At 34.9% G+C, this 24,362-nt stretch overlaps 1 protein-coding gene across 2 annotated transcripts in view; it reads left to right on the top strand.

Annotated features, from left to right (window-relative positions):
* The window catches only part of RC3H1 (ring finger and CCCH-type domains 1), a 71,745-nt gene extending 50,105 nt beyond the window's left edge, over nucleotides 1-21,640 (top strand). For both annotated transcript variants that reach the window (XM_061160748.1, XM_061160747.1), the window contains exons 10-20: nucleotides 1,945-2,226; nucleotides 2,566-2,780; nucleotides 4,304-4,674; nucleotides 5,167-5,334; nucleotides 9,346-9,498; nucleotides 11,520-11,733; nucleotides 12,198-12,288; nucleotides 12,415-12,547; nucleotides 14,129-14,275; nucleotides 15,553-15,668; nucleotides 16,909-21,640. In XM_061160748.1, coding sequence (XP_061016731.1) covers nucleotides 1,945-2,226; nucleotides 2,566-2,780; nucleotides 4,304-4,674; nucleotides 5,167-5,334; nucleotides 9,346-9,498; nucleotides 11,520-11,733; nucleotides 12,198-12,288; nucleotides 12,415-12,547; nucleotides 14,129-14,275; nucleotides 15,553-15,668; nucleotides 16,909-17,059 — 2,041 coding nt within the window. In that variant the 3' untranslated portion in view covers nucleotides 17,060-21,640. The remainder of the gene's footprint in view (nucleotides 1-1,944; nucleotides 2,227-2,565; nucleotides 2,781-4,303; nucleotides 4,675-5,166; nucleotides 5,335-9,345; nucleotides 9,499-11,519; nucleotides 11,734-12,197; nucleotides 12,289-12,414; nucleotides 12,548-14,128; nucleotides 14,276-15,552; nucleotides 15,669-16,908) is intronic.
* Nucleotides 21,641-24,362: the final 2,722 nt, after the last annotated feature.

The following is a 24,362-nucleotide window of genomic DNA, read 5'->3' as shown; positions in this document are numbered from 1 at the left end:
GACTAAATGAAGCATACTATGTTCTTGGATGAGACTTAGCATTATAGAGGTTTTATTTTCTCTTAAACAGTAAATTCAGTGAAATCTCAGAATCTTAACAGGATGATTTTTGGGCCCTAACAAATTCATTCATTTGGAAGAAAAAATACACCAATAACCAGGAAATTCTGGGGAAAAAAGTCTTCAGTGGGGACTAGACTAATAACTATTAATATTAACCTGTTTTATGAGCTAAAGTATAAAAACTGTGGTATTAGCATAGGAATAGATAGACCAATGAAATACAGTAGAAAATCTAGAAAGAATTCCAGATACAGATATGAACTCAGCAGTGTGAAAAAAGGTGGCATTTCACATCAATATCAAAAATTATGATGATGAAACAACTCTATTTGAAAAATAATTAGGGCTGGATTCTTAACCTTTATACCAAAATGAATTATAAATTTATCAGAGATTTAAATATTTAGGAGAATACTGTAGAGTACTTAGAGATTGTTGTTGTTGTTGTTGTTACATCATCTTATGTAGGAAGGGATTTTTTTTTTAATATAATTTTATTTATTTATTTTTAATTGCACTGGGTCTTCATTGCTGCATGGGCTTTTCTATAGTTGTGGCGAGTGGAGACTACTCTCTAGTTGCAGTGCACAGGCTTCTCATTGCTGTGGCTTCTCTTGTTTGTGGAGCATGGGCTCCAGAGCACTCAGGCTTCAGTGGTTGCAAGATATGGGCTCAGTAGTTGCAGCTCCGAGGCTCTAGAGCACAGGCTTGGTAGCTGTGGCGCCCAGGTTTTGTTTCCCCGTGGCATGTGGGATCTTCCTGGACTAGGGATCAAACCTGTGTCTCCTGCATTGGCAGGTGGGTTCTTTACCACTAAGCTGCCAGGGAAGCCCAGGAAAGGATTTTTGAAGAATGACACCTGGCATGCATAAAGAAGATTAATAAATTTGAAATGAAAATTAAAAATTAAGATAATGGCTCGAACAGCACAAATGTAAAAAGAAGAAAAATGATGGTGAAATGACTTGATACCCGTAATACAGAATGATCTCCTACAAATCTATAAGAAAGAGAAGAACCCATAGATACATGGATCAGGCATGTAAACAATTCACCAAAGAAACACGAATGGCCAGCAAACATATGAAACTATGTTCAGTTTCACTAATTGTTAAAGAAATGTGAATTAAAATAAGATCTGATTTTTTTTTTTTTAACTGTCAGAGACTAAGACTAGCCATTGTTTAATAAGATATTGAAAAAAAGCCTTTTTTTTTTTTTCCTTTTAATCAGTAGGAGTTATAATAGCTTTGGACATTATAACAATTTCTAATGTGCATACATTAGACTTAGTAATTCTGCTTTTGGTTATTTACACAGGTGTGAAGTATATAATTTTCTGTTACCACATTGTTTTAATAGCAAAAATTAGGGATAACCTAAAGTATACTGACATAAAGGAATAGTTAAGATTTTGAAGTAGAGGAAAAAATTTACTAAGCAGCCATCAGTTCAGTTCAGTTCAGTCACTCAGTCGTGTCTGACTCTGCCATATATAACCCTATTTCTGTAAATAATAATCTTATAAACGTAAGAATATTAAACTAGTGCATAGAGTGGAAAAATCTGTATTATATATCAAACTGTTAACAGTAATTACTGTTGATGGGTGGTCCCCCCCAACCCCTACTCCAAAGTTTGTGTATGTGTGTCTATATATATATACACAGGCACATATAGACACACACACAAACTTTGGAGTTTGTATATATATATACAAGTTTCCAAGATGATAGCTAGAGCCAGTATTTTAAGAGAATTTCTAGAAAGTGATATGCTCAGAATCTTTTCCTTTTGTATCTGTTTCTTAAATACATTTTACTTATTGATTTTTGCTTCCACAATTTTGGTTTTTGTTGTGCACCTTTGCTTTTTCTATAGATTTCGTAAAATGAACAAACGCCTGGTTCCCAGGAGACCCCTGAGTGCCTCTTTGGGTCAACTTAATGAGGTGGGCCTGCCTTCAACAGCTATCCTTCCCGAAGAAGGGGCAGTGGATCTGCCTAGCAGAAAAACCCCTGCTCTGCCGAATGGGATTGTATCAGCAGGGAATACAGTAACACAACTGATTCCACGAGGGACAGACCCCAGCTACGATTCCAGTCTGAAACCAGGAAAGATCGATCACCTGAGCAGTAGTGCCCCTGGGTCCCCTCCTGACCTGTACGTTGTTTTTACTAACTTTTAAAGTTTCTTTATTGACATAAAGTAGAAGGAAGAAAGAATAATCAGTGTTTTGTTTGGGGGAGGGGATAACCCTTAACTGGAGGGCTCTAGTCTGTTGTTTTTTATTTATTTCATGTGCCAGTGATTTTTTGAGAAACAGTATAGGTGACATAAGATCAAAGTTTGCAAAATTTGTGGGAAAAAAATGGTTATTGGGAGAAGCCTGTTTCCCAAATTTTGGCAATTTTTTTTTTTTTCACATGTAACAACAGTTTGTATGCATTTAGAAATGTTCTCAAGACCTTAAACTTGACATGCAGACTCTTGCTCCCATAGGCTAGAATCGGTCCCTAAGAGTATTTCTGCCTTGCCTGTTAATCCACATCCTGTACCTCCAAGAGGACCAACAGAGCTGCCCCCTATGCCTGTCACTAAACCTCTTCAGATGGTGCCGCGAGGTTCTCAGCTCTATCCAGCACAGCAGGCTGATGTTTATTACCAGGATCCTCGAGGAGCCGCTCCGCCGTTTGAACCAGCACCTTATCAGCAGGGTAATGATCTTTCATTTATGTCACTCACTTTTCTTAGGAGTTACAAGAATGATTTCAAGTAAGAGTGACCATATTTTCAGTAACCTCCTCAAAATAAATAAATGCTTTTTTTTAATACTTGGGAAAAAACTTAAGTTATATGATCAGCTAAATAATATGAAATAAATGAAGTAGCAAAGCTAGGAAAACCAGTTTACCCCAACTGCTAGAAGCAGTTATATATTAAAAGTGTTTACATATTTGTGGAAATAAGTCCTTCAAGTAGACAGTGGAAATTTGCTGAGGCAATATATATTTTCCTGACAAAAGTTATCTTCAAGCATGAGAAAAGAATGTAATATTATGGTGAATATAAATTAAACACACATGGTACATTTTTTCCTTTCAGTTGTCACCTAATGTTTTTTTTCTAGGTCCTATAATATACATGAAAAAATGCAAATACTAGTAAAGAATAGAAAACTATATGTGTTAGAGTATATCTATATACATGTTTGAAATGAGGTGTTCAGTTGTGGTGGTTAATATTAGTGTGGTGGAAATTAACTGCAAGACTCAAGGATGATCATTGAGAACTTGAGGTCTCAAAAGACTCTGGAAGAATGCCCTAAATAGAGGTTTGGGGAATAGAAAGGAAAATTTACAAATGGATTGTAAAGATGAATCTAGAGTCAAGGAGGAGTAAGACTATTGTTAATCAGGTGTGACTTGAGGTCTGGACTAATGTGGTGAGAAAATAGGAAGCAGGTATTTGAGAAAATAGACATAGCCAGTTTTAATGGTAATACTAGGTATGGAGAATGAGTTTTCACATAATGTAATTCATGTTAAAAAAAAAATAATAAAATATATATAGGAAGCTTCTGTCCTAATTGCCAACAGAGGAGTTCATCAGTTGAGGCAAATGTCTTGAAATTGGGAAGCTACTGCCACAACTGTTGGGTCAGGAACTCTAGGAGACTTCCCTGGCAGTCCAGTGGTTAAGATTCCATGTTTCCACTCTAGAGGGCACGGGCTCAGTCCCTGGTTGGGGAACTAAGAACCTATGTGCCTTTCAGCATGGCCAAAAAAAGAACTCTGGAGTTATGCAGTTAGCCACTCTATCTGTACAGCAGAAGGGATCTTTTGAGGGCCATATCTCTTTCCAGTTAACTCAGTTTCACATTCTAAACTTACGCAAATGAAAGATTTGTAGAACCTAAGCTTCAGGAAAATACAGTTTTTTTGCTTTCCAGTGTTTGCAGTATATTAGGCACACCAGAAAGATGATCAGAGAATTGAGAGAGCCAGTTTACTCTTGTAGACTGTGAGTAGATTGGTGTTATCAATAATTTGGAAGGAGAATTTTTGCTTGATACTTTTCATAAATCTAGCCTGACTGCATACCTAAGCAGAGGGGGAAACATCTAAAGAAATGAGTGGATTTTTGATTCTTTACTGTTGAAATATTTTAAAAGGAAAAGTCTTCCATAGAAGAATAGGTTGGCTGATTGTTGCTTCTGGCTGCTCTTCCGTATGTACAGGTGTGTACTACCCTCCACCACCGCAGTGTGTGTCCCGGTTTGTCCGACCTCCACCATCTGCCCCCGAACCTGGTGCTCCCTACTTGGATCATTACCCGCCATACCTGCAAGATCGTGTAGTGAACTCACAGTATGGCACACAGCCACAACAGTACCCACCTATGTACCCACCACACTATGACGGCCGTCGAGTATACCCTGCTCAGTCTTACGCAAGAGAGGAGATGTTCCGAGAAAGTCCCATACCCATTGAGATTCCACCTGCAGCAGTGCCACCCTATGTACCAGAACCCAGAGAGAGATACCAACAAATGGAGGGTTACTATCCAGTGGCTCCACACCCAACTCAGATCAGACCTTCGTACAACAGAGTATGCTGAGTTCTTTTTATTATTATAAATGTAGATTTAATTTGACTATCACTTATAGTGATTTTTTGTTTAACCTTTTACTATGGTAATAACCCTTTGATCAGTTAATTCTTTTAAAGGAAAGCGTCTTTTGTCACCTTTTCATAATCTTCATAGGTTTAGGGGTTTTATTTATTTTTTTTTTACTGTTAAAAGGGAAATAAATTACTGCCCCACTCCCACTAACCCATCTTAGTTTCTGAAAATGTTAGATGATTTTATTAACATTTCTAGATTCATTTAGAAAGTATGGTGTCTGACCAAGAAAAAGAAACTTATATTTAGGTCTTTGGGAAATCCTGAGAACTTTTAGGGGTTTTGTTTTGTTTTATTAAGTCTTGCTATTTCCAGCTGTTAAGATGAGTATACAGGCTAGTTATTTAAAATATGTGCTGAGTGAATCAGTGTGTCCTGAAATTCTTTTTCAATTTGTACTCATCTTTTCATTTTCAGGAGCCTCCATACAGTCGGCTTCCGCCTCCTCCCCAGCCCCATCCTAGTCTAGATGAGCTACATCGAAGACGAAAGGAAATAATGGCACAGCTAGAAGAAAGGAAGGTGATCTCTCCACCTCCTTTTGCACCTTCACCAACATTGCCTCCTGCCTTCCATCAAGAGGAAGTAAGCCTGTGGCTTTTTAGTCTCGTTTATCAATTTTTCCTTTATCAGTGGTTTAAGTAATCTTCACCCTTCCCAAGATCATCAAGATATTTTTCTGTTTTCTTCTAAAAGGTTTATTATTTCACATTTAGATCTGTAATCCATCTAGAATTGATTTTTGTATATAGTATCATAATCTGGTCATAGTCATAGCCAGGTGACTGTATATGTTTCAGTTTCATTGATCTGTTTCTTTGTCCTTCTCCCAGCACCACACTGTCTTCATGTGGTGATGTATGTTTTCCAGTTTTGGTCTTCAGGTTTGTCTTCGCTCTTCTTTGTCCTTGGAAATCCAAACATACTTTAGAATCAGCATGTGGATGTCCACAGAAATATCTGCTGCAGTTTTTATTAGGATTACCTCGAATCTCTGGATCTGCACAACCCAGTATGCTAACCACTAGCCACATATGGATAATGATACTTAAAATATGCCTAATCTGAGTTCCCCTGTGCTATAAGCATAAAACATATATTGGATTTGAAGATTTTGTACCCCCTCAAAAACATTTCAGTAATATATTAATTTATATAGTGTATATAATAATTATGATTAGTATATAATATATATTAATTACATGTTAAAATTATAACTACTTTGGATTATTAAGTTAAATAAAATGTATTGTTAAAATTATTTAACAATTTAACCTTCTCCAGGGGATCTTCCCCTTCTAGGGACTGAGCCTGGGTCTCCTGTGTTGCAGGCAGATTCTTTACTGTCTGAGCTACCAGGAAAGCCCCCTTTTCACTTTGGATTATTAAGTTAAATGTATTGTTTATGTTTTTATTTTTTAATGTGCCTATTAAAAATTTTTAGGTTACATATGTGGATCAGTGATATTTTTCACTGTACAGTGTTGCTTTAGATCCATTTGGGCAGAAGTAACATCTTTCCTATAGTGAGTCTCCAAGAACATGGTATACTCTCCATTTTCTTGAATATCTTTATCATTTCTCTCAATAATGTCCTACCTCGTGTGGTTTTCAGTGTCTTTCACATCTTTCATTAAACTTATTCCTAGAAAAGTAATGTTTTTGAAGATTTTTAAATGGAATGCTTTTTGAAGTTTCATATTCTCTTTTTTCTTATTACAGAGAAATTAAGTAGATTTTTATGAATCATGATCCTTGTGTTCAGGAGCTTTGGTAGATTTCCCTAATTAATTCTAGTATTTGTTAGTGGATTCTTTTGGATTTTTGTGTTCTCTATGAATGGTGACCATTTTGCTTTCTCCTTTTCAATTCTTAAGTATTTTCTTTTTCTTGTTAGTTGTGTAAGCTAGATCCTCCAGTGTAATATTAAAAAGAGAGATGATGATAGGTTTTCTTATTTCTGGTCTTTGAGCAAATGAAACTTCCAACAGTTTACCATTAGGATGTTTGCTGTCAGCTTTTTTGTAGATAATCTTTATCAGATTAATAAAATTTCCCTGTATTGCTAGTTTTAGACTATTTTTATAACTGAGACATGTCAAAGTTTTGTTAAACTCAATAGCAAGGGAAACAATAGGGTGATAAGGTTGATTCAAATACAAGAGACAGGCTAATATAGGTAGTGAAAGGCAGAAAAACACTGAAATAGAGTTGCTAGAATAAACTGTTTTATAAACTAGAGAGTAGTAGACAATAATTTCAAGGTTATCAGTATTTCAACAAGACAGTGCTAAGAGTTATTATCAGTGAGTATTATCTTACTGTCTTTCTAATGTCTACAGGGTTTATTCCACTTCTAATGTTAGTAATAATTTTTTCTCTTGGTTAGTCTTGCTAGGGATTTATCATCAATTTTATCTTTTTAGAAAGCTATCTTTTTGCTTTATTGATCTTATGTATTTATTTTGGCTTGTTGTTATACATACTGCGTCAGCTCAGTGTGTATAGCCATTTTAAGTCAAACAGATTTTTTTCGTATGGGTGCAGTTGATATTATGTAAAGAAAATGTCTTACATGCTTTATGTGTAGAATTATAATTCTAAACATTATTTCTAAGCAATGAAAGTTGAAAAGTAAAGCATACCATATTGCTATATATAATAAACTGTAAACTTTGGGGTGTATGAAAGTAAAATTACTAGAGTTCACAGTACCTAGCTTTCCTATCTAAACACTTTGGATGAATTTTCCACAATAGTGTAGGTTAATTAGTAAAGCTGTAACATCTTCTCTTAATATGATTTTACTTGGATAAACATGACATGATATTTTTTCAAAAGCTGATTATTAGAGACATTCCTGAGCTTTGTTATGCCATACCATTTTCTGAGAAATATGGAAAGCAATATGACACTATGAAAAATGAGCCAGTTTTAGAATGAAATACACTTATCTGTTAGGTTCAGCTTTGTGGCTCAGATCTTTTGTAAGTTACTTAGCTTCCTTGAGGCTCAGGTTTCTCTATTTGTAAATCAAGCATAACAAAACCTACCTAACAGTGATGTGGTGAGAATTAAATGTGACATAAGGCATCTGGCACATAGCGGGCATTCAGTAAATAGTAAATATTTGTATTATTTTTTTATTTCTAAAAAATAATAATGTGTGACTGTTAAGGAACTTTAGAATTTGTCTCATTACTAACATAACAAAGCTATATAATTAAACTTCAGTTCTGATTATTACAACCCGCATATAGTTACACTAAACTGATACAAAGAAATTTCTCCAAAATCTCATTTTCTGTATCATTGTCAGTTTATTATATATTTCAACTTTTTAATATGTATTTCAACTTTTCTGTACATGAACTAACATATCATTATAATTTTTAATAGGATTATTTAGTAATTACATCTTCAGGTTTTGTGTTTTGCATATTTTTGGTTTTTGTTTTTACTTAACCAATTATCCTGCATGTCTTGCTGTTGGAGGCAGAAAACACTCTTGTTAGTAGGTCATAAAAAAACTAATTGTTTTATACAAAATTTGTGTGTGGAGGAGACATGTAAAAAAGAGATGGAATTTTTAAAATAGAAGTAGGACAAAAAAACGGAAGGAGGTTATACACAATGGAAACAGGAGTTGTGCTTGAAAATGAGTGGTATTTGTGAACAGATCCTTCCGCCAGTGCAGAAGACCAGAATGATGACTCAGAAAACAGAATTTTTTATTTTATTTTTTTCCAGTATAGGGGAAGCATAGAGCCATTTATATGTGCCAGTACCCCCCTGGAGTGTTAGTATGCCAGTGTATACATCTATGATAAAGAGAGGGCAATTTAATAGTGTCCTAGCACTCCTTATACTGGCATAACCTTGGTCAGATCACCCATGTTGTCTCACCTGGACTTGAAGAACATATAAGATAGTGTATATCTAAAAGCACTTAGAAGCCTGTAAAAGGTTACACAAATGTGAATGTAAGTAAAAATACATCAGACTTAGAATACCTATTTGGTTATTACATAACTTCAGAGCTCATCTTAAGAAAAGAAAATTTGGAATCTTCACTTCATTGAATCAACATAAGGACCAGATTTTATTCAAGATACAAGTTGTTGCTGTTAAAAGAGATTTCAGGGAAAAGTCATTACATCATCATGTACTTATATAGAACATTTAAGATTACATTTTAAAGAGTGTTTAGTGCTCTTATTTACCTGAAATATTATTGAAAGAAACATTAAAGAGAGTCTGGTAAAACCAGGGCCTAGTACTTATTTGCTTAAATGTTAACTTGATCTGTTGAGAAAGAGGATGAGCAAATTACTTCAAAAATCCTAATTTGATTCTTTGAAAGATTTTGAGATACTTCTTTTTGACCTTGTGTTAACAAAGTATAATGGCTCAACATCAGTTTTTGTTTGTTTTATATTTTTCATAGTCAACAAAAATCTTCTATTGTGACACAAATTAAATAACCATTATTTTGTTGCTTCAGCATGATGTTCTAAAGAAATTCCTGCTTTCTCTGTGTTGTTACTCATAGAGCTATTTCCTATTTTGTTCCCTTTTTCTTTTTTCTGTCTCTAGTTTTTGGATGAAGACTTGAAGGTAGCTGGGAAATACAAAGGAAATGATTATAGCCAGTACTCACCCTGGTCATGTGACACTATTGGCTCCTACATTGGAACCAAAGATGCAAAACCTAAAGATGTTGTGGCAGCAGGGAGCGTGGAAATGATGGTATGTGTAACAGCTAAGCCATAATTCTATACTGTGTGTAATTCTTAAAACTCTTTAAGTTTAAACAAAGTTGAATCTAGTGAACAACACTAGTTTTTGTGTCACAATTGTAATTACTTAGCTTCAAATAAGCTATGGTATACTGAAATGTATTACACTAAAATCATTTTACTTTTTAACAAAAAGTAGTGTAACACCAGTATATCTAATACTCAAGCTTAAAATATATGACTATTTTATCTTAATTGCTTCTTTATCCTTTAAAGAAATAAAACTTTACCTTTGACTTTCTATACCTCCCTATCATTTTCTGCTCCTCTCCTTCCCTGGAGTTAAGGTAAATCCTATCCTGAATTGAGAGTTTATCATTTCATGGATACTTTTATTTGACTTATAAACAATTTTATTTTGAATATTTATAGACCTTATACCAGTATAAATTTCAGCCTATGTTTTCTTTCAGCATTGTTTTTGAGATGTATCCAAATTTATATCTAAGTTCAAATTCATTCATTTTCACTTCTTTTATCAGATACCATTTATGATAACTGATATCATACAATAAGTAAATATAATTGTTTATTCATTTTCGTGTTGTTATTTTTAGGCTGTTTCTGATCTTTTATTATTATCTTCAGTGCTACAGTAAACATTCTTGCCTATGTTTCCTTGTTTACATGCATGAAATTTATGCATAGGAGTAGTGTTGATGAGTTAAAGGTATGCCTTGACTCTTTTTTTTTTTTTAACCATTATTCTTAAGCCATTTGCCCTTATTAATTCTAAGAAAGGTTCCCTGGGTTGTTAGATACAGATTTTCAAAGAGAAAGACTTGTCCAGCAGGTTGAGAGAAGACCAGTTCTTGGTAATAGAAAAGGAAGACTTAGATGCCAGTATAGCTGTAAATGAATGAAGTGGCATCTATAGCATGAATATGATTAGATGCCAGGCAATAGAAAAAGAAGAAAGGCGAAGGATATAGAGGAGAAGAAAGCAGAAAGGAACCTTTTGCTTTTCTGTAGTGGGTTTAGGGCAACATTGTTTTTAGGCCATAAAAAACAGCCTCTCTAAGAACAGGAATGAGATAAGGAGGCAGAGTAGATAGAAACCCTTGTTTCAGAAAGAGTAATTAAAATAGCATAAACATTAGCAAAATAAAACTCATTTCTTTAAATTACTAAAGAATAAAAATGTTGTCCAATCTAACCTACATGTTATTGAACATTTCCGAAATGGAAAAAAGTCTCCCCCAGTGTTTCTCAAACATGAGTCTGGATGTGAATTCTGATCCTTAGAATTTAACCTAAGGATCTGTTAAAGTTCAAGTTCTAATTCAGTAAAAGTGGAATGAGACCTGAAGTTCTGCATTTCTAATGAGTTCTATAGTGATGCTGTTGCTGCTGGACTTTGGGCTGGACTTTGGGCTTCTCTGGTGGCTCAGCTGGTAAAGAATCTGCCTGCAATGTGGGAGACCTGGGTTCGATCCCTGGGTTGGGAAGATCCCCTGGAAAAGGGAATGGCTACCTACTCTAGTATTCTGGCCTGGAGAATTCCATGGACTATGAAGTCCATGGGGGTCGCAAAGAGTCAGACATGAGTGAGCGACTTTCACCTCACTTTAAGTAGCAAGGGTCTGACAATTCAGTTTCCATTTATCTTTCTGACTGAAATCCCTTTTAAAAGCCTATGTTGGCACATATTTTTAAAGAATGTTTATATATATGTATTTGAATGTGTACATATATATATTTGTATATGTAATATATGTGTGTGTGTATATATATGTATGTATACTGGATAATGATGTAAAAGATATTTCTGATGATGTAGAAAAAAATACCATTATAAGGAGTGATCAGAGATTCAAAAGGTAGTGTTTTATATGACAACTAAAAGCAACCAATGATTTTAGTCTTTACTAGTAAAAACATTATACTCTATTTTGACCTTATTACAGAGCTAGAGGAAATTATGTTAGAGATCTAAGTGAGGGGTGGATTTCTCATTTCATTTTTTCTCAGAATGTGGAGAGTAAAGGAATTAGAGACCAGCGATTGGACCTTCAGAGAAGAGCAGCAGAAACCAGTGATGATGATCTCATCCCATTTGGAGACCGACCAACAGTATCTCGGTTTGGTGCCATTTCTCGAACTTCCAAAACGATATATCAGGGTGCTGGCCCAATGCAGGCTATGACACCTCAGGGAGCTCCCACAAAATCTATTAACATTTCAGGTAAGAATCTCAAAGGTAATCAGATTTTAGAGTGTTCATATTCACAACTTCCAACACTACTTTCTCCCTATTTACCATCAGTGCTCTTTATAATCTTCAGGGGCAGTAGTCTTCAAAGTTTTCTGTGGAATTAGCCCTGTAGAAAAGTAATTATGACCTGGGGAATTGTAGGGGTACAAACTAAAGTATCTGTATATGAGGATAACCTATGTGGTTTTTAATAGTTTCATTGTTTTTGTTAAAATAACACATCTTATTTTTAAAAAATTCATACCAAAGGAAGAATTACAAAGACTGATATTTTAGTGGGGAAAAAACAAACATCAATACCCTATTACTATTTTGGTAGCCATCTTTGAAGATAACTGTACAGAATATAACTTTGACTTTTAGATTGTGACTACCTGAAAAGAAGAATCAAATCTACGAATTGCATCATTTCACTGTAAATTACTCTTTTACAGATTATGGTCCATATGGAACCCATGGTGGCTGGGGAGGTTCTGCATATTCACCTCATCAAAACATACCTTCTCAGGGACACTTCAGTGAGAGGTATTACATCATCCTTATTACTTTTACAAACCTTTAAAATTACTCAGCTTGCTTTGTTTTTCTGGTCAATAGTATTTTTTTCAAATAAAATTTTAAATTTATTCCACATTTTCCTTCCCACGAAAGGGAGAGAATATCTATGTCAGAAGTGGCTAGTCATGGGAAACCCCTTCCGTCTGCTGAGCGGGAACAGCTACGACTGGAATTACAGCAGCTAAACCATCAAATTAGCCAACAGACCCAGCTACGTGGACTAGAGGTACAGGCTTAGAGATATTCCAGTTTTTAAAGCATTCTCAAAGAGATTTTAAAAGGAGGAACTTTTGAGGTTCAGTGAACCTCAAACTTAAAAGTCTTTTTCTTAAGAGTTAATATAAGTGTCCATTTTTCAAAGAATTTTAATACTTTGAAGTTCTCAGACTTTAGGAAATTTAGAATTTCTATTATCTGAGAATAGGAAACATATTTTATATGTTTTATATGTTACTATTATATATTATATATAAGCTTTTATATTTTTATACTGTATAATATTTTAGATAATCTAAATTTACTAGATTATCTAAAATATTAAATAAAATACATAAAAGGAGCTTATATTAGTTCTTTCACTTTATAAATTATTATTACCTGTCTTATTTGACCCATACGGGTTCCTGACACGTAGATTGGGCAGGTGGTATTTTCCTCCCTTTTCAGTTGAAGGATATGAATTTCACAGAGATTGAACATGAACCCAAGTCTTCATACTCCAAGTTCAGTGTTCTTTCCACCATACTATCTAGTACTTAAGAGAAACAGAATGTCAGAAGACAAAAAATTCTTGAAGTCCCTTAAGTGCCCCATCAAGAAGACTAGGTTTTGTTTATATTATCCTTTGGATTGGAACATTAACTTGAATATGAAGAGCTAAAGACATTCTAGTGATAAATGCATTGCTCTCTTCTGAAGAAAAGGATACTCTTAGAACATTAGTCTTTTATCTTTCTACCAAGATCTTTAATAATATGTAAGGCATTGCTTTGGAAATCAATTTCTAACTGATTCTGTCTTAGACTTTCTTATTAGCAAGACCAATAGGTAGGATGTTTTGTGTGTTTGCTTGTTTTTGAGCATGTGTCTGGCTTATACTCTTATGTAAGTGATAAAGTTTAGAAATATAAACCTGTATAGTATTCATGTTTGTCTCCTTTTTCCATTGCTTTATTTACGTTGATCCAAAACTTCTTGCTAATTCCTGTTTTAAGAAAAAAGAATGTTTATTATGTTCATCTTCAGGTAATTAGTTATTAAAGATTTGGACCTTTAACCAACCTCATGAAATATAATTCTTTTCCTTGCTATTTCATGGCTTTTTATCTTAGTTGAAATTTCCTAGACTGATTTTCTGTTCCAAAAAATTTCAGCATTATTTAACTCACTGTGGTTAAAAGTCCTTGTCATTATTGAAGTTTCATTGAAAGAAATTATAGGATTTATTTCAGAGAAAATTCAGTTCAAAAAGGGGGGGAAAAAAAGCACGTTTATAGTTTTTTTTCCCCCACATTTATAGTTGACTTCTCTCTTAAATAAGAAAAGAAGAGCAGCTTAAATCAAAGATTAAATTACTGTTCACCAAATTTAAATCGCTCATCTTTTTCCTCTTTTGTTCAAATGGTATTCAAAGACACAGTGCCTTAGAGTTGCATCATTTTTATTGCAAATATGTATGAGTAGTAAGCTGCTTAAGGCTGTGGTCTGAAGTCGGGCCTGGTCGTTCTGTGCGTGGTGTGAAGGGTGTTGAGCTGTGTATGTGCTGGGCTTTATGCACTAGGCTGTTAGTAACAGACTGCTGTTGCAGAGGGAGGCGAGCACCCTGGCAGGCCAGTCGCAGCCCCCGCCACCACCCCCTCCAAAATGGCCTGGAATGGTCTCAAGTGAGCAGCTGAGCTTGGAACTGCACCAGGTGGAAAGGGAAATTGGGAAGAGAACCCGGGAACTGAGTATGGTAAGTGTTACTGTGGAAGGAGAGAGGGAAGGTGAAAGGAAACCCTGTGTGTAGTTTTGTCACTGAACTTGTGGCTCTAGAGTTCTCGAATCATCTAGAGATATAGAATCATCACCCCAAGGCTAAAATGAGTGATTAATACTTAGAGTGTCGTGAAGATGGACTGCCTTCTTATTTTATCACTTTTCTCCTCATTTATCTTTTGGTTTGAGTGTGTTTTTTGTCTTAGTTTTCTGTATTTATAATAAAATTTCAAGGAAAACAGGGTGATTATCTGAAAGTTACTAAATTTCTGTTAAACATGTTGATTAAGGAAGCAGAGGGGTTGGCATTTTTTGCAGTGCTGTTATCCAAGGGCTTCCTTGAAGGTCAGTTGGTAAAGAATCTGCCTGCAATGCAGGAGACTCTGGTTAGATTCCTAGGTCAGGAAGATCCGCTGGAGAAGGGATAGGCTCCCACTCCAGTATTCTTGGGCTTCCCTTGTGGCTCAGTTGGTAAAGAATCCATCTGCAATGCAGGAGAGCTGGGTTCGATCCCAGAGTTGGGAAGATCCCCTGGAGAAGGGAAAGGCTCCTCACTCCAGTATTCTGGCCTGGAGAATTCCATGGACTGTGTAGGCCATGGGATCCTAAAGAGTCAGACACGACTGAGTGACTTTCACTTCACATATTATACAAAATTATATTACCAAGTAACATTTCTAGGTTTCACAGCCCTTAAGTTATTGATGACCTGTTTTTTGTCATGAATGAAATACTATCAGCATATTCTTTCCTGTGGAGTTGAATCCACAGATATGCTTAGGATTTATGTTACAGTACATGAACACTCATTTCAGCAAATTTTGAATCTTGGGAGATTGAAACTTTCCTTCAGATTGCATGGTAATTGATATTTCTTTTCATTGTTTTTGCATAGTTTTCACATTCTTTTAAAGGAAATACATGGGGCTTATTTGTTTTTCTGTTTTCAATAAGTGTATTATAGATACTTACTATACTTTAACTTGATTTTTCTGAATCATCAATTTTCCAATGAGATTTTCCAATGTTAACATGAGACATTGCCTCCTTATTTCTCATCTTGGATGATGAGCAAGTGGACCATACTCCATTATATTTTTGTGTTGTCATTCTTTTAATCTGCCTGTTTCTTTGGTCATTTTACAGAACTAAATATGATTTCTGTTCATCATTTTGTATTACTTGCAGCTGGTTTCTCCTCCATCAGCACTGTTAAATAGAAAATAATAAAATTTATTTCCTTTTCTTTCAAAGGAGAACCAGTGTCCTCTGGACATGAAAAGCAAATTGAGTACAAGTAAGCAAGCAGAAAATGGACAACCAGAACCACAAAATAAGGTTCCAGCTGAGGACCTTACGTTGACATTCAGGTAAAGAAAGGGACACTTCCATATAGTCTCATACAGTCATGATAGAAGCACTCACATAAATATAATTTGATTTTTACAATATCATTATTTTGTGTACATTGAGAAAAGAATATTTTTGCATAAATTTGGGAGTTAATAAAGGGGCTTCCTTGGTGGCTCAGTGGTAAGAACCTGCCTGCCAGTGCAGGAGACACAGATTAGATTCTCTGGGTTGGAAGATCCCCTGGAGAAGGAAATGACACACCACTCCAGTATTCTTGCCTGGAAATTCTATGGATAGAAGGAACCTGGAACGCTACAGTCCATGTGGTCACAAAGAGTTGGACACGACCTAGCACCTAAACAACAAAAAGGAGTTAATAAAACTTATTTTAGAACAGAGTCAAGGTTGAATTATCTGTTAATATCCAGGAAATGAAATTTTCTGCTTCCGTCTCCTTCTTCCCCATGGTTTATAATTTATTTAAAACCATTGTTAACATTTTGATGTATATATACCCTTAAGTGTGCAGGCATTTAGCCTCTTTCACCCATGTATCCCCTGTTCTATCCCCCCTGGTTTTTAATTTGGTCTATCCTTATCACCCTTTACTCTTCTACAGGTACGGAAGAATACATATCAATTATTATGAACAACCCTGCAAAAAATATATTGTAGTTAATTCTTTGTACATCTTGCACCTTAGGATATTTTGCAGCTAGGGCACTTTGAGGCTTTTAATGCATAGTCCTGAGTTGCCTTCCTGATGATATACAACAATTTCTAATGCTCTGTTGCTTCCAGGCTTAGATTTTTGTCTGTTTAAACCCATGCGTTATCTTGTCCTAGTAAACCTGCTAAAGCAGGGGTCAGCATTTTTCCTAAAGGCCAGATAGTGAATATTTAAGATTATTAGTCTTACTATCCATGTCAGAACTCTCAGTTCTGCCATTGTAATGTGAAAGCAGCCATAGACAGTATGTAAACAGATGGGCAGGCTGTGTTCCAATAAAACTTTATTTACAGAAACAGGCAGCTAAACAAAACAAAAACCAATCACCTAGCTTGTCTTGGTTTGCCAACCCATATGCTAAAATAAAGCATGGATATAGAGCTGTAAATTAAAGTTTGAAAGCCATTCATGTATTTTCCATAGTGCTATATAGAAAGGCCCTGTTGATTTTATTCTACTAATAATCAGTTTTCTCTCTCTCCTCTTTTAAAATTCCAACTCTCTCTCTTTTTTTTTAATGTTAACAGTGACGTGCCTAATGGATCAGCATTGACACAAGAGAATATCAGCCTCCTGTCCAACAAGACCAGCTCTCTGAACCTGTCAGAGGACCCTGAGGGAGGAGGGGACAATAATGACTCCCAGAGATCAGGAGTTACATCCAGTTCTACTCCCTAAAATATGAGGAGTCTTACTTTTATCTCCTGCTCCTAACCAATTTGTCGGGCATAGGGGTAGGAGAACAGATAACTTCTAAACCTTTCTCTGAGAGTGGTCAGAGAAATCCAGGAAAAGCACCGGAGGCAATGTGCACAAACACCACTACTAAAAATAAACCCTGCACATAGTTCATATTAATGCATTTTTTAATTTAAAGAAAAAGAAAATTAGCAGTATCTGCAAGCAATTCAGATTAAATTTGTTTTTGTTCTGTGAATGAACTTTATTTTAATAACTTTGGACGCCTTGGATCCAGGGCTTTAAAAAAAAAAGAAGATATTATATATACACTCTGTTTGATTAATTGTATGATCTTAATGAAGTAGGTTTTTCTTGTATTTTGGTATTATTACATACCCAGTGTATAATTCCGTACCCCCAATCCTTTCCAACTCTCACAACCCCGTAAATTACCACAGACTAAAAGCACCAGTCTTTCTGAGAATTCTATGGTGCTTGAGAAATAGTAATAGACTAGTTATTAGAAAATGTGCAGCAGACCAACTTTTCCAAGAGCCATTATTTGGAAGCCATCATTTTCTTTCTTTCTGGGTCACAAGCTTTATGTGTAGGGAGGTTTTTCATATGGCATTAAAACTTTGTTGTTGCTCAGGAGGGCTTTATTTCTTGTTTTTGTGTTTATTTCAGCTTTTCAGAGAAGTAATTGCCAATTAATTTTTGAAGACCTCATTTTCATATCATGAACTGCTTCCATTCTCTTAATGTAATCAGAAATCCAAGTCAATTTTAGAGTGCTTGATAAGATTTAAATGGAAATTATTTTAAGGATGAACTATAATTTATTAGCACTGAAAATACATATTTAGTTTATTACCTATATTGAGCTAATGGCTGGAAATTCAGAGCAATGCTTTTCCAAGTTGAAGTTCTGAAATCATAGAATGTTCAAAAACCAGGACAATCCACCATGTTTTAAAACTGCTCAACACTTGATTGAACTTAAAATGAGCAGAGCCACATTATTTCAATGAATGTTTGTTTTACTCTGAAAAACCAAAAGTACAAAGTTCTTATATAGTAGAGCCACTGGTTTTCAAGTAGATTTGGCAAATGAGAACTGCTTGAATCTTAAGGATAGTTTACAAATTGATCAGTAGTTGCTTTTTGGAATTATTAGCACAAGTAGGTAGTTAGTAAGTACCTAGGAATCAATTTTTGTAGTCTTGGCTTCACTATACTGAAAAGACTCCTCATGAAAATGTTGAAGAGAATAAGGAATAATTTTTCTCATTTAGTTCTGCTGCACATATTCTGATGCCACATGTCTGTACTGAACTAAGACCATATGATATGTGTTTAGTGGGGATTATTTGACATAGTCACCCACTATATCCCTATGTTTGCCTGATTTTCTAGAAATTTCCCTTTCTGGATTATACTACTAAAACAGAAAGCACTGGTTATGTAATAAGTTACTGCATTGCTTTGGTTGGGTAAAAGCAAGAGTTTGTATTTTTCTTGTTTCTTATTTTCTTAACCCTTAACTCCTGCTGAGGTCATAACCACCTCAGTCTAAGCTCTGTGTCTATCGAACTGTTAAATGAAACAAATGGGGGGTAAGGGAGGGGGGAGGGTAATACAGTCCTGCCATTGCCTACCAGTAGGAGAGTCCAAACAGAACACTCTTTTGAGTAGCAATTATTTAATTTGCCCAGTCAAGGCACCGTGTTTATATACTATTTCACATTGAATTTGATTATGCCCTACAGACCTGGCTGGTCAAGGATTTGATATACACATATTGGCTTGGGATTCGAGCTTTCTTTTTTATTTAAATAAAAATTTATATATATATATTATATATATACATATATACATAGCTATATCTGTATATATATTGGGTATGTTTTATGGATTTTTTCGCATGAGCGCAGCTGTTGCGATAAAATGACTGATTGGGAGGTAGAAGCACTGAATGAAGACGAGGCATTTTATCAGTTGATATCCATATTTTCCTATTTTTTAAAAATACATTTGCTTTTTTGCCTTTTTTCGTTTGTTTTATTTTGCTTAAAACCCTCTTACATTTACTATTTAAGTACTTATTGTTTTTGGGAGGAGGAGCAGAGAAATTTTATGTCTGACAGAGTCCTGAGATTTTTAATTTCTCTCTCTAACCATAAAAGGCAACATTCTTGGCCTCTAACCTTCTGTAGGCAGATTTGGGCAGATCTTATTTCTTCTTTGGACATGTTAGATAATTCCTAAGTTTTAGGAGCAGTTGGTTCAGTTTGGAATTCAGAATGATTCTGGTATTAAAAAGAAATGTATGGGTGTTGATTTTGTTGAAATATGGAGTAAAAGTAAAATTACATTTTGGGTATCTTTTGAAACCCCTAATAACTCAACTTTTGCTGTTCTTGTTTATTTCATTCAAATACACTCATTCTTTCACCATTTTGATTTTGTAAGCTAGGTAGAAAGAGGGATTGATTTATATTTTCCTATTCTGAATAAAACCAGAAAAGCTACTGTTTTGAACTGACTTAAAATAGTCTCTCTTTTTAAGGTATTTTCATGGAGTGAGGATGGGGGATCTCTTAAATTATAGCCTTAATTCTAGCTATACCTCTCTAAGACCCCACCCTTGAGAGGAAATCTAGGTGGGTAGAACAGCAAGAGGAAGGTGTGTGTGCCTGTAACTCATCTATTTAAGATTAGTTTTTCTGCCTTACCTCATGGAAATTCTTACAACTTTTCCAGTGCTCATAAGCAGTTTTAGGAATTCAATAAAACCTCCAAAAAATTTGTTTTTCTCTTACTTTCTTTTCCTTTTCCCTGTGACATTTTTTATCATATGATGAGCCTATAATGGTAAACGGCCTGTTTTGGCAAAACTGTTTGACTTTTTAACTGCTTTTTTCTTAAAATCTGTGAAAGATATTGACTTTTCTGGCTTCTTAGATTTATTCCCAGAAACAGTTAAATGATGAAGCCAGTCAGATAGGAAATACCATCTTTAGGCTTTTTACTTATTCAGATGTTAATTTCTTCTGAATTAAAAGGCAATACTCAGACATCTCAGATGAAAATGAACACTTTTGAAGGGTTAAGGTAGGAGTAATAAGCATTGCTTTCAGTTCTGTTTGGATAACACCATAATTTTATTATAACCAGAGTATAAAAGTACTTTGACCTTTTCTTTATTCAGTGGGTCTTAGGAACAGGGTAGAAGAACTGAGAATAAGATATCTAGACTCAATTTTCTGACCGGTATGTAGTTTTTTCTCCTTGCTTATAGATATTGCCATAAGTTCAGTAGCTGCCGTGTCTTGGGTAATTTACAGAGGCTGATGTGACCAAAGATCCATTCCTTGTTACTTTTCTAATCAAAAGAAAAATTAGTCATAGGTTTCTAGTAATATTCAAATAGTAAGACACTATTTTTAATACCAGCTACAAATACTTAACTACTCAGAATGTATAAAAATATATTTCATACAGCATTAATATGGCTAATTTCCTTCTCCCATTTTATTTCCCTTTCCTCCTAGTCTTTCCCTTTTTTTTTTTTTTGGTCTGAAAGACCTGAAATTGATATGAGTCTCATTTGCTATCTTGAATATGTAACTCCTTCGGATTTTCCATAGGTCTTCAAAGTTGGAGCTCAAAGTTTGTTTTTGTTTTTCTTTTTTCTCTGGCCCTTATCTGTCTTGCGAATTCCCCTTGATTTACCCACTGCCCTCCCCAATCTGCAACAGTGACAGTTTGCTGCCTCAAAACAGAGCATTCAAATGAATTCGCTTAGCCAATAACTTCTGTGAAGTTGCCTTTTCTAATGGTGTTATTACTCAGTGATGCACAAATGTGGTATTTGCCCTACTGGTAGGCAAAACAAAGGTCTGGTTAGGAATGGTAACCTGCTGTTTTCTTTAAAGGAGAGCCAAAGACTTGTGCTTTACTCTGTTTTGGTTTGGGAGGAAATAGTGGCCATTTTGATTGTGAAACCTCTTAGTATTCGTGAGTTGATTATACTGTGTAGGGAGATGTATCCAAAGTTAACTCTTAAAGTTAGCTGGCCTTATAAAATATAAAAGTAATGAAAATCCATCAGTTTTTCTAAAACCATGAATGTCATCTTTTACATCTTTTGTATGTAAGCAGTTCCTCCCCCCATATACTGAGATTGTCTTGTCATGATAGTTTGTTATATTTTTGTTATTTTACTTGTGCCTATAGGACAGTCTACTGTCACTATGATCAAGTCTTGGGACTGAGTAAAAGAATCCGTGAACATGTGATTGGTGAAAGATAATTAACTGTAGTCAGTACCTGTTAGATTATATTCAGATTCAGAGAAAAAGAGATTCTTTTCACTAAAGATAGAGAGTACTCGGTTGCTAATGCTTATATACAAATGGTGATAGATGGAGATCTAACCATCTCTTTTCTGCTTTCTTTTTGCTCATTTTAAAGAGTTGAGTAAAGGTTTCATGTATAAACTCTGTCTGTGAAAAGCACTTGTAATGTTTTATATGTCATTAAAAGGCCCAGTTACTTTTTAGGGGAAATTAAGAACCTGTTTGGAAATTAACTGCAGTGTTTACTTAGATTTTTACCCTAAAAGTTCAATTGTATTTTGTTGTTATTGATGATAGATGATTATTGTGTTTGCAAGGTGATATCTTCCCTGAAAAATCTGCCTATCCTTTTAAGTGAAAATTAGGGCTTCTAAACTAAAGCATATTTTACCTTCTACATTAGGGATTGAAAAAATAAGCAGTCTACTGCTGTCATTATTTTACTTGACTGCCCATTTTGCTGGCCTGTATGCATACTTTTCTGCCTTGGACAACTATGATTTTTATATTTATTTGTGGCTTCAATTCAGTTTTATGAAATTTTCCTGCTGAAATTACTTATTGGGAATTACAGGTGGATTGCAGTTAATATATTTTTTTTTTAATTCTTACTTCAACTTTCCTGAGCCACTTGGAAAAAGAAAGATGTTTTTGTCAAAAGACACTATTAACTATAGTAAATGCCAGCTTACAATTTGATTCTTAAGATTTTCTTTGCTAAAGATGTTTTCACATGTTTTAGATTCTAACTGAAAGTAACACTAGCAGCAACCTTACTTAAGAATTAAAAAACTGCCACCACCAAGAAGTAATACCTTTTAATAATAAATATGTTCCCAATGGGTGAGTTTTCAATGCTGCACTGAACAAAGTGGGTAAAGATCCCTTTGAAATCCTGTTGTGATAAAGGGACTAACCTCACCACTGGAATTACAGAGCTTGTGAGTTTTCAGCCAAACACTGAACTTCCCCTAAACTTTATTCCTGAGCAGAACATCCGGAGATTAATAACTTTCATTTTCAAAAGAAAATAAGGCACAATAACCCAAGAGAGAGAGAACTTAAAATAAGCCTCACGACAAAATATTGTGTCCAAAATATGTATTTAGAAAAATAAAATCCTGTGGAGTTTGTTATCCTAAATGTATTTTATATACTAGATAAGGTGATTTATTTTCTTGTATTGAGGTCTCATTGTTTCTGGTTGGGGTTTTTTGTGTGGTTTTTCTTTTTTTCTTTTTAGTTTTGTTTTGTTTTTAATTTAAACTCTTTAAGTAGACAGAGCTCACAAGTCTTTGGCATCCATTCTAGGTTGTACACTCAAGAGTCATCTTATAACTGGAAACTGTCAGGTGGCCCCCTACTCCAACTCCAGCTGATGTATGAAAGGATCAAGAGAAGAATGGAAACAAACTATTGGGTGGATAATTGGTAGCCTTTTTTTTTTTTAGAAATCACCGTTTATTAGCATAATCTTTCTCCACTAATTGACTACCATTCTCACAGTAATATCTGAGCCACCCTGTAAAATATTCCTCTGATTTCAAGGCATTTTAAGCTTTTGCTTATCATGTTTACATCTTCTGTTCAACTAAGACACTGTTCTGAGAGCTACTTTTTCCAGGTGTATTGTTGCCTAAATTTCCTTTATTTCTTCTTCATCCTTTCTCTTCTTCCTACATTCTGGGAATGAAAGGAACTTAGAGAAAAAAAGTTGATTCCCCCCCCCCCCCCCGCCCCACTGATCCATAGGCTTCATTATTTTACTTTATAATGAATCTATGACTTTTTAGAACAACAGAAATGGAAAAAGTGAATTAAGGTAATGAAAAAAACCTTTCACCCACTTAAACATTTTCCAGTTGTGAGATTCCTCTTCTTGTGTGTGGTCTCTTCCCTTTGTTACCCCTCTTCCCCTTTTCCCCTGACTATAGTCAATTTGGTCTTTAGGCTCATACCAGTCTCCCCGAGACATTCTGCAGTCATTATCACCTTTTTGGGTGGATTTATTTTGTTTTATTTTGTTTGTTTTTTAATAAGTTTTTAATATTGATGCATATTTGCTTGGGATAGAGCTTGTGTAATTTACCAATCGTATTGATTGTATGTGATTGTGCCCTGCAGAGGTATATTTAACAAGACAAAAATAATGTAGGTTAATAAAGGAGCCCATGAGATTTGAGTCAGGGTATAAATGACCATGAAATCATTTCCAGTTTGAATAGTGAAAATTTATGTCTCCTGTTCTTAAATTAGTGCTAGACAGAATATCATTTTTAAAAGTTTTTGTGCATTTCTGTTATTTTCCCCTTACCTTAGCTCCCTATTCTTTCTTGCCTGCCTCACCCACCTGTTAAGAACTAAAAGTATTGAGCCTTAAAGGGACAGCTCATTTTTAAATTACTAAAGTTCGTGAAATTTTACTTTTTCCAGGTGTTTCCAACTTTTCTTTAAAAAGTGAAGACAGATAATGAGTTGGAATTTCACAAGCTGTGAAATTAGCATCTGGCAAACTGTGAAATCTTATTTGAAGACGTTATCTCCTGGAAGTTCTTTGGGAATAGGAAAGAAGAACCCTGTTTTTGAAATAGACCATTTTTCTCTCTTTAAAAATCTGTTTATATATTCAATTTTTAAATGGCCTTCAAAAAAGTGAGGTGGGAAAAAGTACTAATAGAAAGATGTTTAGGACAGCTAAATGCTGGGTCTGAGTAAGTACATAGTCTACTTGTTGCAGGGTTTTGAGAGGATGAGGCCATCTTGTTCAACCTGTGTGCATGCTGTTTATATCAAAGTTGCCACTTTCGTTAAAATGGTGTTATTTTCATTATTATCTTGGAAACTGACTCAGCCTCATGTTGCTCCAAATTAGTGTTTAAGGCTCCCACAAGTTGCAGATAAAAGGATTATTTTAACAAGTAGAAGGAGGTGATTTGCCT

The sequence above is a fragment of the Dama dama genome, chromosome 14, assembly GCF_033118175.1.
Source record: "Dama dama isolate Ldn47 chromosome 14, ASM3311817v1, whole genome shotgun sequence".
Lineage (NCBI taxonomy): Eukaryota > Metazoa > Chordata > Mammalia > Artiodactyla > Cervidae > Dama > Dama dama.
The sequence above is the reverse complement of the archived record's forward strand: the minus strand, read 5'-3'. Positions and strand labels throughout refer to the sequence as shown.